General features: G+C 43.5%; 1 protein-coding gene across 12 annotated transcripts in view; it reads left to right on the forward strand.

Moving 5' to 3' along the window:
• LOC119554215 (supervillin) overlaps positions 1-12706 on the forward strand; it is a 126194-nt gene that overhangs the window by 23449 nt on the left and 90039 nt on the right. For 9 of the 12 annotated variants that reach the window (XM_037865021.1, XM_037865028.1, XM_037865031.1 and 6 more), the window contains exon 2: positions 2987-7070. In XM_037865021.1, coding sequence (XP_037720949.1) covers positions 3155-7070 — 3916 coding nt within the window. In that variant the 5' untranslated portion in view covers positions 2987-3154. Of the gene's footprint in view, positions 1-914; positions 1003-1117; positions 1333-2986; positions 7071-12706 lie in introns of those variants that run through there. The other 3 variants (XM_037865022.1, XM_037865023.1, XM_037865027.1) reach the window with 3 other exon arrangements.

Here is a 12706-nt window from a genome sequence, read left to right on the forward strand (position 1 = left end):
ACAGTTTTTCCTACCTTTGGACCAGAGATAATTGCATTAGCCATCGTTTATATACAGGCCGAGTGAATCATTCGGACATGTTTATGTGACACAAGTGGAGCATCTTCGATCAGTATTATAGAGAGGCTATTTTCGGGGAACATTCATAACCAGAAGTTGGTCCCTCCTCCTTTCCTGAAATTAATGAGCTTGTTAATCGGGCGACAGAACAGAAAATAAAAGGTGACATACACTCAGATAGAAATATTGTACAACTGTGTAAAAATACTGGAAAATATATCCAGTTAAGTCCTAACCGAAATAAATAATACTAATTTCTTAAAGCTAAATTTAATGGTATTAATGCAAAAACGATATGCTTGTTAGACATAATACTTCATATCCCATAATTTATATAACGACAAAACCATTTTAAGAGCAATTTATTTCTGAGTGCACGTTTGTATTTTTCCGCTTCAGCTTTTGGAGGATGAATGTACGAACCGCCTTCACCTGAAGAGTTTTCCCTGCCCACTTAATTGAATTGCGTATTTTCGGCCTTAATTAAAAGGCCTAAAGGCTGGGTAAAAGTTCAATGACTGACCGGATGAGTTCGTAATACACTTTTAATGATCATGGTTTTGGGGAAACCTAGAAAAATCAATTTAGTTTCCATTTGCTGTTTACTTAATTGAAATTTAGCCTAGGGACTAGGGACTAACTAAAGGGACTTATTATAGAGCACCGCCTCTTTATCGCCCCTCTCAACCATGTAAAATACACTCTTGGGAATTTTTCACCCCATTCGCAGGTTCTCTTAAGTTCTATATCTGCTCTTACGACTTATTTGGGGAGCTTCTTTTGGGAGCTTTTTTAGTCGCCTTCGAATCGATCTTCACGGAAAGTTTTTCCTTAGCCATAATCAGTCTAGAAAGCGTGCGTGCTCGCTACGGATCGGATCGGAACGGATTGTACCTCTATATACCTCGATCTATATCGCGCGAATTTTGTATTTTCCTCCCAGTTTGTACTTTTGATGCCTGTTTTATTTTTAAGTTTTCTCAAATATTTTCCGTTTTGCCCGTCTTGTTTTTGGTTTTTTTTGGGGATTTGCCATTTGAGTTTGGGGAATCTCTCGTTCGGTTTCGCAGCTGGAGTTGCGTGTGCTTATTTATAGTTTCCCCAGAGATACAATCGCACGTTTGATATGTGTTCCTATTGTTGTTTGGTCGGCTTACGCCATTGCGTATGAGTGATTTCTGTTGGCCATCTTACTCAGCCATATATGATTTTCTGTTTTACTGGCACATTGCCCGACATTACGCAGCTGTTTAGGAGACCGTAAATTCCCTAGTAAGAATTCTCATGTAATTTACATAAATATAGTCTAAATCAGAACTTATAATGAGTCTCTAAAAACCGATTGTGAATCATGTCGAGGAACAGACAAAAAGTTCTTTGGGAAAGTCTTGCATAAATTTCATTCGTAAATCAATGTTGACAACTGAGGGACCACAAGATGAGACATGTGTTCTGGAAAGTTTTTCGTAATTCAGTCGAAAAAGTTCTTAACATTTTTTACGAGACTTTGAATTGTTATGAAAGACAAATGTTGAAGATTTGTACATTTTTAGGTGGTTTTATACGATTGATTAATATCAAGAGTTCACGAAATGAGATCATAGATAAAGTGGGTTATAATAGAGATTGGTACTTCAAAATTATAATTAAAAAATATTCCGTTTATTTTGATCCATTTTGACAAGGTCTTGTAAGATATTTTCATTATTCCATAACTTCCAGATGGAGTGGCTTATAATAGTGTTAATAACCCAATGTTTTCCATGATAATTTGAAGTGATCCCCGTCTTTGTTTACAGATGCCAACCATATCGAATATCATTCGACACGAGCATAATCTCTTATGCTTGTTTCCATTCTCATTCTCTTTGTTTACCACTTGGAGGGGAAACAAGTGTAACCCTTTGGGATATTTTTTACCCCAATATCATTTGCCGTCATCCTTAGCTATTTTGAATGGCGTCAGCAACGGAAATGAGGCGTCCAGATCCCACACACCGCCTGGTGCCCCAAAAATCAGCCCAATTGCAGAGCTTTCTGTATAAACAAATATTATATATGCGCCCTCCCCATAGAATTTCACAGGCAATTTGGTTTATTTTCGTTTAATATCCTCAAAAAAAAAGAAACAAATTGAAAACCGGAATGGAAATTGTATGGAGAGGGCTGTAAAATAAATTAAATTAATTAGTTTCAGCATTTGTTTGCGGGGCCTTTCAATTGGCAAATGGGATTTTTAGATAAGATTAAATGGTTCCTTGGGTTTATGAGTAAAAAGCTTTGATGGATCATGAGTGAATTGGCTGAATTGTTTCCAGGAACTTAACAATACATTATGCATTATGCATGAACAAACTGATAAGAGCTTTATCTAGATAGCTTTTTTTTCCTAGCCGGTTTGCTAAGTACTCTGCTAAATGTCTAATTTGCTATGATAATAGGCAGCTTCCGCTCTGAATTCACTAAAAAAAGTACGAACAAGTAACGCGTGGGAGCTGTATGCAAATGTTTTCGCATGAAAGAAGAGAATACAAATTCATCTTGACACGTTCAAAAAGATTAAAGTTAGATGTGTCTTACACTCAGAAAAAAATACGTTGATCTGAGGGTTTCTAAGACTATTTTTTAAGAGACCAACGACCCTGAACAAGATTAAGTTATATTTCTAGTTGTCATGTAAATGCAAGCGACGTGAGGTCGTAAAAAAAGCTCAAACCTTTTAGATAGCCGCGAAGATCGTTAAGTGCTTGACTGGGTTTGCTTATCTTGAGGTCTTTGGGCCAAGTTAACACAAGTTGGCACCACGTAATCTTATCAGTCTCGCGGTTCCGCTAGTTGCGGGCAAATAAGGCATAAATGTATCTTGATTTTGATTGGAGCGAAAAAAATAAACTAACACTCTTTATTTTTCTCGATTTATTTACAGACTGTTCAGACCACTTGGCGGCCACAATTGCCGCTGCCCAGGGAGCTTCAACTGACCAATGACCGGAACAGCGCCGACGACAACGATTCGAAGGTGATCACAACCACCACGACCACAGCGGACATCCATCACCACCACCAGGAGGAGGAGGAGGACGAGGAGCAGGACATGGATCGGCTGAGGGGCAATCAAAGCATCGGAGGATCCTCGCAACAGCTTTCAGGCAAACAGAAATGGTCCTTCGGAAGGCTGTTCCGAAAAAAGAAGGAGGCGGAGAGTGCCTCCTCCAGCGAGGAGGATCGCAAGGCGGGTTTTGTGCCCGCCCAGCGTCAATCGGTCGGCAAGCCAAAGGGAAAACATGGCAAGGGTTCGCGAGGTAGCAGCAAATTCGATCACATTGTGGTTAGTCCGCGTCAAGAGCAGGCTCCACCACATCCTCCTCAACCGCAAATCGACAACGAGTTCTTCCTACCCCTGGAGAATATACAACCAGAACCCTACTACCAAAATCAACCGAGCTACTACCAGCGTTCTAGTAACTCCCTGGACAGGAGATTACTCCTGCAGCAGTCCCAGGGAAATGGTTATCAGCCGCATAAATCCCGCTCGGCGCAGCGGGGTCCTAAGCCACCAGGAGCCCACTCCAGCGAAGAGGAACTGATCTCGCTGAACTCCTCCACGTTCTCTAAGTATCGAAGCGATGAGAGCATCCACTTGAATTCCGCTGCTGGACAAAGTCGTCGCAGTCGAGCGGCTCGCAATGAGCGTTACTACAAGCGATTGTCCCGGGATGGCGAACCAAGTCACGGCGGAGCACCAGTGGTTACCCACCAGCAGCAGCAGCAGCGGTACAAAACCCAGCCACTTCCGTTGTCCATCTACCAGCCAACGAATGCCTCCAGTGGCTATGTCCAGTGGCAGCCGCAGCCCCAGAAGAACCTCCAGAATGCGATGCAGAGCGATGGAAAGCGGAGCATCAGCTACGACAGTCACATACATCTGCAGAATTTAAATGGAAGGATGCAGAGTAAACCGTTGCCACCACCACCGCCGCCAAGGGATCCGCTGAGAAGGGTTCATGTGGGAGGAGGCTCTGGTCAGATTGGCTCCAGTTCCGGAGACCTGCGTCCCGTGTCCTACGCCTTCGATCACAACAGTCGATGTGCATCCGATGATCGCATTTGGCAGCCACCTCACTACCAGTCGGTGCACTCGCTCAACTCCCAGCCCAGTTCCTCGATAGTCAGTGCCCCTGTGAGTCAACAGCAGCCGCATCACAGGAGATTCATAACCCGTTCTGAGAGGAATGCCAATCCCGGCAAGCAATCCCTGCCAAATGGCATTGATTTCCACTATGTGGCAGATGCAACACCGCGCTCCAGGAAACCCATACACATGATGGATGCAGGCAGGATGGATAGCACAGGAGTGCCGGCATCCAGTGGAATATTGCGAACTTCGAAGAGTGGACTACCCACGCCGAATCCCGTTCCCCAGCAGCCTTTGGCCAAACCGCGATCCTTTTCCAGTTCGCGACTAAGTGAACTGAGAACCTATCCCATGCCCATGTACTCAGAGGTGCAGAAACCCAAAAGGAATGCGCCACCGGCGAATCCTTCACCCAATCAGGATAACATAGTTTGCGGAAGTCTGCACATTAAACCCACTGCAGAGCGTGGTAACCAAAACTATGTGGAGATTCGCCATCGGGATGTGCACAAGACCAACTCAATGCCGCATCATTATCAGAGCAGGCGATCTGGCGACGATCTGCCCAACAAGTACGAGGAGTATGTGGCGGAGAAGAGGGAGCAGCACCAACAGGCACCTCCTCCAGTTTATCCGGAACGCAAAATGAGCTCCACACCAGCAGTGGCACCGCCTGTTTACTTCCCCCGCAAAAAGCCGGCCAACTTGGAGGAGGCCATCAACGAACTGGAGGCCATTTACAAGTCACTTGGACTCACTGAACCAGCGGAGCCCAAGCCGGAACCCAAGCTGGATGTGGTATCCAAAATGAGGGTACCCACGCCCAGTGATTTTGAAAAGTTCGCCTTGGCGCATGCCGATGATTACGAGGATGAGGATTCGCCAACCGGTGAACCTGATCCGGTCAGAGATGATGTGGCCTTTAGGAACCTACAGTTGGCCAATCTGCAGCATCGCTCCTCGGAGAAGCAGCCACCATTTGGCATCCCAGTGGGACCCATTGTGCCTGCTCCGCAGTCGGATTATCTTCATGTGGAGCCAGTGAGAGTGAAGAAGAAGACGGGCTCTCCTGACATCATTAAGGATGATCTGGCTGTGCGTTCTTTGAGGAAAGATCCTCCCGGTCCAAAATCCAGTTTTATTTATCCCATGCAAAAGAAGCAACGGGCCATCCGTACCCAGTCGGCAAACATATACAACCTGATCCAAAGAGATGCAGCGAAACCTTCGGGAGGAGATCTCAAGAGCTACATGGAGCTGACCCGCAACCTTGAGAGAGCGGGTAGCATGTCCAATCTGCAGGGTGAAGTGGATGGCAGTGATACCAAAGATGTACCCGCCACACTCGATCTACTGCGCAAGCTAAAGGCGCAGGATGAAGAACTGGATTTGGCTAGAAAGCATCATCCCATACCCTTCAGGCATCCGAGTCAGGGAGGAGCTATTGCCCAATTGCCCGAGCGACTGACCAAAGAAGAGAAAACACCACCTGTGCCGGCTCCCCGCAAGAGTTTGTCCCCTGAGCCCATGTTGGACGATGCCCTCAACAAGATTGCCCAGGATGCGCAGGCCAGCAGCATTAAACTCAGTCAGGAACTGCATGAGCTCCGAAAGGAGGCTCTGATCACAGCGGCCAGGCCCAAGTTGAATGCAGAGCAACAGAGAATGGAGGATGAACTGCAGCAGATCGAAGCTGTTTCCGAGGCAGCCAAACGCTGTGGCCAGATGCTGTTGGAAACTCTGCCCGATGCGGGAGAGGGGGATCAGGAACCTCAGGACAAACCCTTAAGGAAGCTACACAAGGAGGGTAAACTCATCCGGGCCATCGACGAGGTCTCCGAGGCGGCAAATGCCGTGTGCGAGAAGATCCTCAAGGACATTGTGACCACAGAGCCACCGGTGGTAGTGCACGAAGCTCTGCAGGTCACCCAAACCACAAAGACTGGAGCCGGAGGCGAACAGCTGGTGATGCCGCATCTCATCAAGAAACTGGATCCCATACAATCCGACAAGATCGAGCATATTGCCAGGCGCTGCATGAGGCAGTTGAGCGAACTGGCCAACAATCCGGACTATGACAACCTGGCCACCTGTAATATGAGCAACAACAGCACCACCAATGCAACGGGTGGTGCAGCCGCTGATGCCACTCTCGTTTGTCCCGTTCCAGAGAATCACGGCAAGAGCCAGCCAACGACGACGCTCGAGGAGATTGACAAGATCATGCAGGAGTGCGAGCGTCAGGCGAAGAGCAGCAGCTCGAACATGACCACCACCACCGATGATCAGCGCACCACCGCCCCCAGCATGACGAGTGGGAGTGGCAGCGGCAGCGGGAGCTTCCCACCCAATGTGAGCACCACCGCCAGTTCGTTCAGCTCGAGCAGCGACTGCCTGGCCAAGTCGTCGAGTCCCTCGCGCGCCAGCCGTCCGCTCTCCTCGAGCATCACCTCCTTCAATCCGTACTCCTCCAGCGACTACATCAAGTCGCAGAGCAGCGATTACCATGCACCCAGCACCGATCCGATCAAGACCTTTAGCACCACCTCGTACGAGGTGCAGTCGACACCGCAGAGCACCACCATTAGCACCACCAATACGATGAGCACCAGTCAGAGCAATACGATCAGTAGCACCACTAATCCGAGTGTGGAGGAGTCCAAGCCAACTGTCTCCTCCAGTTCGCCACCACCGCTTCAGTTGACTCCGGTGGGTGAGCGGAGGGGCAGGAACCGGGATAGAGGAGCATCCTGCTCCTCCACATCCTCACCATCGCAGTACAACTCCAGCGAGGAGCTGGCCGCCATTTTTGGCATCGAGGAGCAACCGAAACAGCAGCATCATCATCGCAGCCGGCTGACGCATAATGCCACAGGTAACGGAGATGATCCCGCCACCGCCACTGAGGCCCCGAGTTCGCCTGATTCCGAATCCGCCAACGCCAATGCCAATGCCAATGCCAATACCACTGCCAATACTACTAATCCCGCCCAGCTCGATCCAGCTAATAGCGCTACTAATCCCGTTTTGAATGTTCAACTTGATGTTACTACTAGCACCTCCACCATAGCCTCAACCACCCATCCATCCTCTAACGATAATGCTAGCACTTGTAGTAGCCATAGTTATAAGCTTGAGACGATTCCGGAGCAGGATCACGAGGAGGTGGAGTCCACGCTGAAGTTGTCGCCCAACTTTAATCGGATCTATGCCAGTAAAATTCGCATCGTAATGGATCGTGACGAGGAAGGTACGGGGAATGCTTCTCTAACCCAATTCGATTCCTTGAGCTCCCTGGAGGAGACCTCCTCCAATCCGGACTCGGGGAATGTAAGTCTCACGGACTATCCCCTGGCGAACCATGCGAATGCCTCACTGGAACTGCAGACCACCTACAATAGTCGCTTTCAGGTCAGGGAGCATTACGTATCCGAGGTTTCCATCAGTGCTTCTGAGTCCACTGATGACGAGCAAACCGATACGGAGTGTTTAGGAAGTGGTGATCGGATGGGGGCCGAAGATTTCCCACCTTTGCCCACAGAGGAAGAGTTGGAAGAGAGTCTAAGGGAAGAAATAGAACTTAACGAAAGTATTAATGCAGCAAATTTGAAAATAACTAGGGAGAGTAGCGAAGAAACAGGATCAACGATTGAGGAAGACAGCTTAGCGAAAGAAGAAATAGTATCAGTAATTGAAGAATTGAAACTTAACGAAACTGTCAGTCTGAGCCAAGATGTTTACAATCTGACCACTGAGACCCTTCAAAGAATCCCAACAGATGAGGTAGACGGCTTAAGATTTGCTGTAATCGAAGTTAGCGATAGCTTACTCAACGAATCTTCCCTTGATGAAATGCATTTTAAACTTGACGAAACGGAACTGGACGAAACGGAAATAATTGATAGAATGCTTGAGGCTTCGTTTGACGAGTTAGATGAACTGGAGCTTGAGGAAAACAAACTGGACGAAAGTCTACTTGACGAAGATAATCATAACGAAAGTCGTTTCAACGACACCTCTTATAATGAGCTAGATAGCATAGATCTTGACGCCACAGAACTTAACGCAACAGGACTTAACGAAATTTCGTACGATCAGTTGGAGGAACTAGAACTGGACGAAAGCGACTCGGTGATGCCGTTCACACGTCGCAAAAGCATCGTTTACGAGACCCCCCAACTCAACCTGAGCATTTCCGAGCTGAAAGTGAATTTCGAAACCGAAGTGGAGCAAGAAATTAAATCAGAGCCACTCAACGAAGCCATTAAATCGATTGATGATGACAATGTTGATGAAGATACTGGGAAAGAGCAGGCGGGCAGTGAAGCAAAGGCGGATGGGGAGGAAGGCAGTGTAACTGAGACCCAGACACATCAGCGTCGCAAAGGACTTCCGGCGAATCCCGATCATAATGATGATGATGAACGGCCGACTACCAGCTGCAAGGCTCTTTCCGTTTTCGGCGAGGTGCGAACTGTGGCACCACTTGCACCACAGGCGGCTGCCGATGCAAATGCAGCTGGAGCTGGAGCGGTTGGTGGTGCAACCCGGGGCAGTTGGACTACACTCGAGCACGTATTTGTCGCCTGCACCGTGGGCCTGATTACACCGAACGATTTGCTCACTTTGTGCCTGATCGTAATTGGTGTGATTATCATTATTGCAATTGCGCACACCTGAATGCCTCGTTTATGGGGCCTGATTGTTGTTGCTGTTATATTGTTTGTTGTATAATTATGGTGAAACTGGAAAGAGAGAGAAAATTATGATTTACTATTTTTTTTTTTACATATGAATTAGCCACCAAGTGCACTTAAATTTCCACTTACAGTAATTAGCCATAGGATGAGAAATATACCAATATGTACATTTACTTTTAATTTAGATTTTATTTCCAAGAACCAAAAGTATTCTCAACTTCTATGCTAAGTGCAATTTATGTTATACGAAACGAAACCTATGTTTATTCTAGTTTATTTTTGGAACCACCCACTGTGCAATTGCAAACGAAAATTATACCATTCATCTATGCTCTCTAACCGTGGCAAGAAAACAAAAAATGAGTTCTTTAACACAGTTCCCTCGTTTTCCTTCTTAATTAATTGTTAATTTGACTGCAACTTGTGCCAATGATTTTTATACGTTTACTTAATTATGCCCTATTAATTAATCAATTAAATACTTAATCCACATTATGTACTCCCTCAAAATAATTGTTAAGCACTTAAACGAGATAATCGAAAATTCGAAGTTACCAACGAACTAAAGAAATTTACATTTACCATCTACATCTACTAATGATAAAATATTTTCTAAAATCTCTTTGTATATTTTCAGCTCAAAATTTAATAGATTAAGTTTGACAGCGAACCATTTTCTTACGTAGCATTCATTATTTCGCTATAATTTACATGTTTATATAATTTACCAGACAAATGGAGGCAGAAGCCATGAAGCAAATAAACTTTATATTAATAAAATGTTATTTAAAAAACAAACGACGATTCTTAGAAGTTTTTGTTTTAGTTTCCTTCCCTGCGATGTTAATGCTTTGTGTTTATATTTGTGTGTAGTTTGGCTTTTATATCCCTTATCCATTTAATTTCCTTTGATTGACTAACATATTTGGTAATAAAAAATCGAAATTCTTGAAGAAAAAATTATTTATTATATAAATGTTGTTGTTGCCGCCGCAAATATGGATTATTGCTAATATGTTATTATAATTATTGAATTTACTCAATTTCCAGATTACCTACTATTATTATATTTTTGATGTTTAAAGAAGATATGAGACGATCCACATTAACTCTGCCACCCCGTTTTTTTTATTATTTATTTTTAAAGTCATACTTGATCACAAAAAAAAGGGGTGTGTATGGAATGGAACGTCCCATATGTAAAAGAAAAGCGGGTTTCTCTTGGTTTGTGTCTCTGCTAGCCGTCTTTGCTTGTGCGAAGGTTTTTTCCAGATATAGATGGCGCTTCAAAAAAAAATGTAGAATTGAGTGTAAAGCAAGAAAGAACGTAGATATTATTTGCTTATAACTTTTAAATGATTGGCCCGAATTTTATAAATTTTATCATTTTGTTAGACATTAATAATCAAAAAAAAATGCATTTAAATTTAAAGATAAAGAATTAAAATATTTAATATTTTAATTTAAAAAAATTGTAAAATATAAGTAAACAATAACAGGTTTTACTATATAATTTATTAGGTACAAAATGAAATAATTGGGGATTTTATACAGTTTCATTGAAATGAATATAAAATATTATTTTTATCTAAGAGTAATAATTGACTTTTATTGCATACATTGTAAAAAAAAATGTTTTTATTTTAATATAAGAAACAAGATTTTTTACAAACCCCGGCTAAGAAAAAAAAAACATTTTCAAAAGCATACCTTAACTTCTTTCTAGAAACTTTTAGTGAACACAGCAAAGCAAAATGCCTAAAATTCAAATAGAATCCCCAACCAGACAGAGTTAAATAAAAACTTTTTATTGGGAAAGGTGGAAACCGAAAAACTTTCCTAACTCAAACTTGGTAGCTAGTATAAAAACAAATGAAAAAGTTAAACATTATGTACGAAAAAACGTTGATGTGTATGGGGATGCTGTTTACAATTCGTCTGTCTCGTGGGGTCACCGACTGACGGGCCTTCATCTCCCAAATCAAGCAGGACCCGAAAGGTATTTGTTTTTCTTTTGAAAATAGAAAAAAGTAAGAGCTTAAAGCTAAAAGTCTTCTTATGGCAATAAGAACAAGAAAAAGGGAAAGTCGTGGCCTCATAATGATACCAATTCAAGGAGCTCCTCAAACCTTTCTTGTGGCTCCTCCATTTCGGTTCATGATGCTGTGGCATAAAAAGGACATTCAACTGCAGGACCTGAGTTTGCTCGGGCATCTTATTGTTTTATACGGTTTGTGTCTCCTTCGTTTTTCATAATTATGTTTGGCCCTTTTTGCCTAATGAGGTGTACACTTTCAGCTAGGAAAAATGGGAACCCTTGGGGATATACGTTTTTCCTTTCAAAATCTCTGCCATCGATTCGTTTGTCGTTGTGGGATTTGAGCCCCAAGATTTATGTCGTCAATCTCTGTGGATTCTTGGTGTAATTGAAAATTGCCCAACGGAAGTGTTTACCCGTCGTCTTTAGGCAGAAAAAACCAAAAAAAACAATTGGGTTTCAAGCCAAGGAACTTTTTTCCACAAAGTTCATTTACCTTACAAGCCGAGCAATGCTCTCGTTACACAAACTCTGGCACACACAATCACCGGCACACCAGGCTAAATAGCAATAAAAATGTCACCCGGCTCTAATTTGTTTTTTGTCTACGCCGGGACTCGGATGGCAGAAGCCCAGCTCCAGGACCTCAAAATGTGGTTAAGTAAAGGACGAAAGCCTCTACAGCCAGAGAGTCATAAATAAACCAACCACATATATGTATGTGTCCTGGAGTAGAGTTCCTTTTCTGCATGTTCGCCTCTTCTTCTATCACTGAAATAATCATAACTCACTTAACCCCATTAAATGTGCCCTGGGAAGCCCAGCGGGCGTATGAGCGATATTCACTCGAATAAAGCCCCCCCCCCCTGGCTTGGGGGCGTGACCAAGTGGGTGTCGGAACGGAGGCGGCAAACGCTTCATTGACAACCTTTTGTGCGGCGGCACTGTGCCCGATAATTACTATCAGGCAAGACAGGCGTTCCCCTTTTCAGCGTTACTCATACGCCGCATGGTACACCGCAAAATTCGTAATCATGTGTGTGAAAAGTGCACAGAGAGAAATACATATACATGTAATATGAAATAATATAAAATTATTTTACTCAATATGGAATTAAAAAATTACTCACAACTATAATTAGATTAACCGTAACTTTAAATACGGCATTAAAAAAAATATTTCTAAAAATATGAAGATTGAAAACAAACATCCCATAAGATACGGACTCTATAAAAAAAATTTATTTTCTTTAAAATTCATAAAAAAATATCATAATTGTTAAAGTTACAGATCACAATAAAAAAACAATTAAAAAAGTTTAATAAAATTTAACAAAAAGCTATCAAACATCTGAAAGACACTAGAAAATGGCAACATTTTATATCAAGATAGACCTTATAAAAATAGCTTCAGCAATAGCTTTAGCAATCTTAAAAATTCATTTCAAATCATTTATAGTTTGTAAACTCTATGTATTTATGGTTATATTGTTATGGGAAATTTACCACTTCGATGACCAATTTTGGTGACACATTTTCCGCAGTGCTTGAGTATTTTGTGGTCTCGATTGCCAGCCGACTCGAGGCGTGCGGTCAAGTGTGGGTTGCGTTTGTTTTGTCGCTACTGTTGCGCAGCTTGTTGTGGTTGCATTTCGAGGCTCCCCCTTTGGCCGCTTTCCCCCCTGCCCCACCCACTGCCACCCACTTTTCCCCTTCAATCTGATCAAATGGGGGCACGCCACAAAATTTTACAGTCGAGAACTTCGACAAACA

This window comes from Drosophila subpulchrella, chromosome 3L (assembly GCF_014743375.2).
Source record: "Drosophila subpulchrella strain 33 F10 #4 breed RU33 chromosome 3L, RU_Dsub_v1.1 Primary Assembly, whole genome shotgun sequence".
NCBI lineage: Eukaryota > Metazoa > Arthropoda > Insecta > Diptera > Drosophilidae > Drosophila > Drosophila subpulchrella.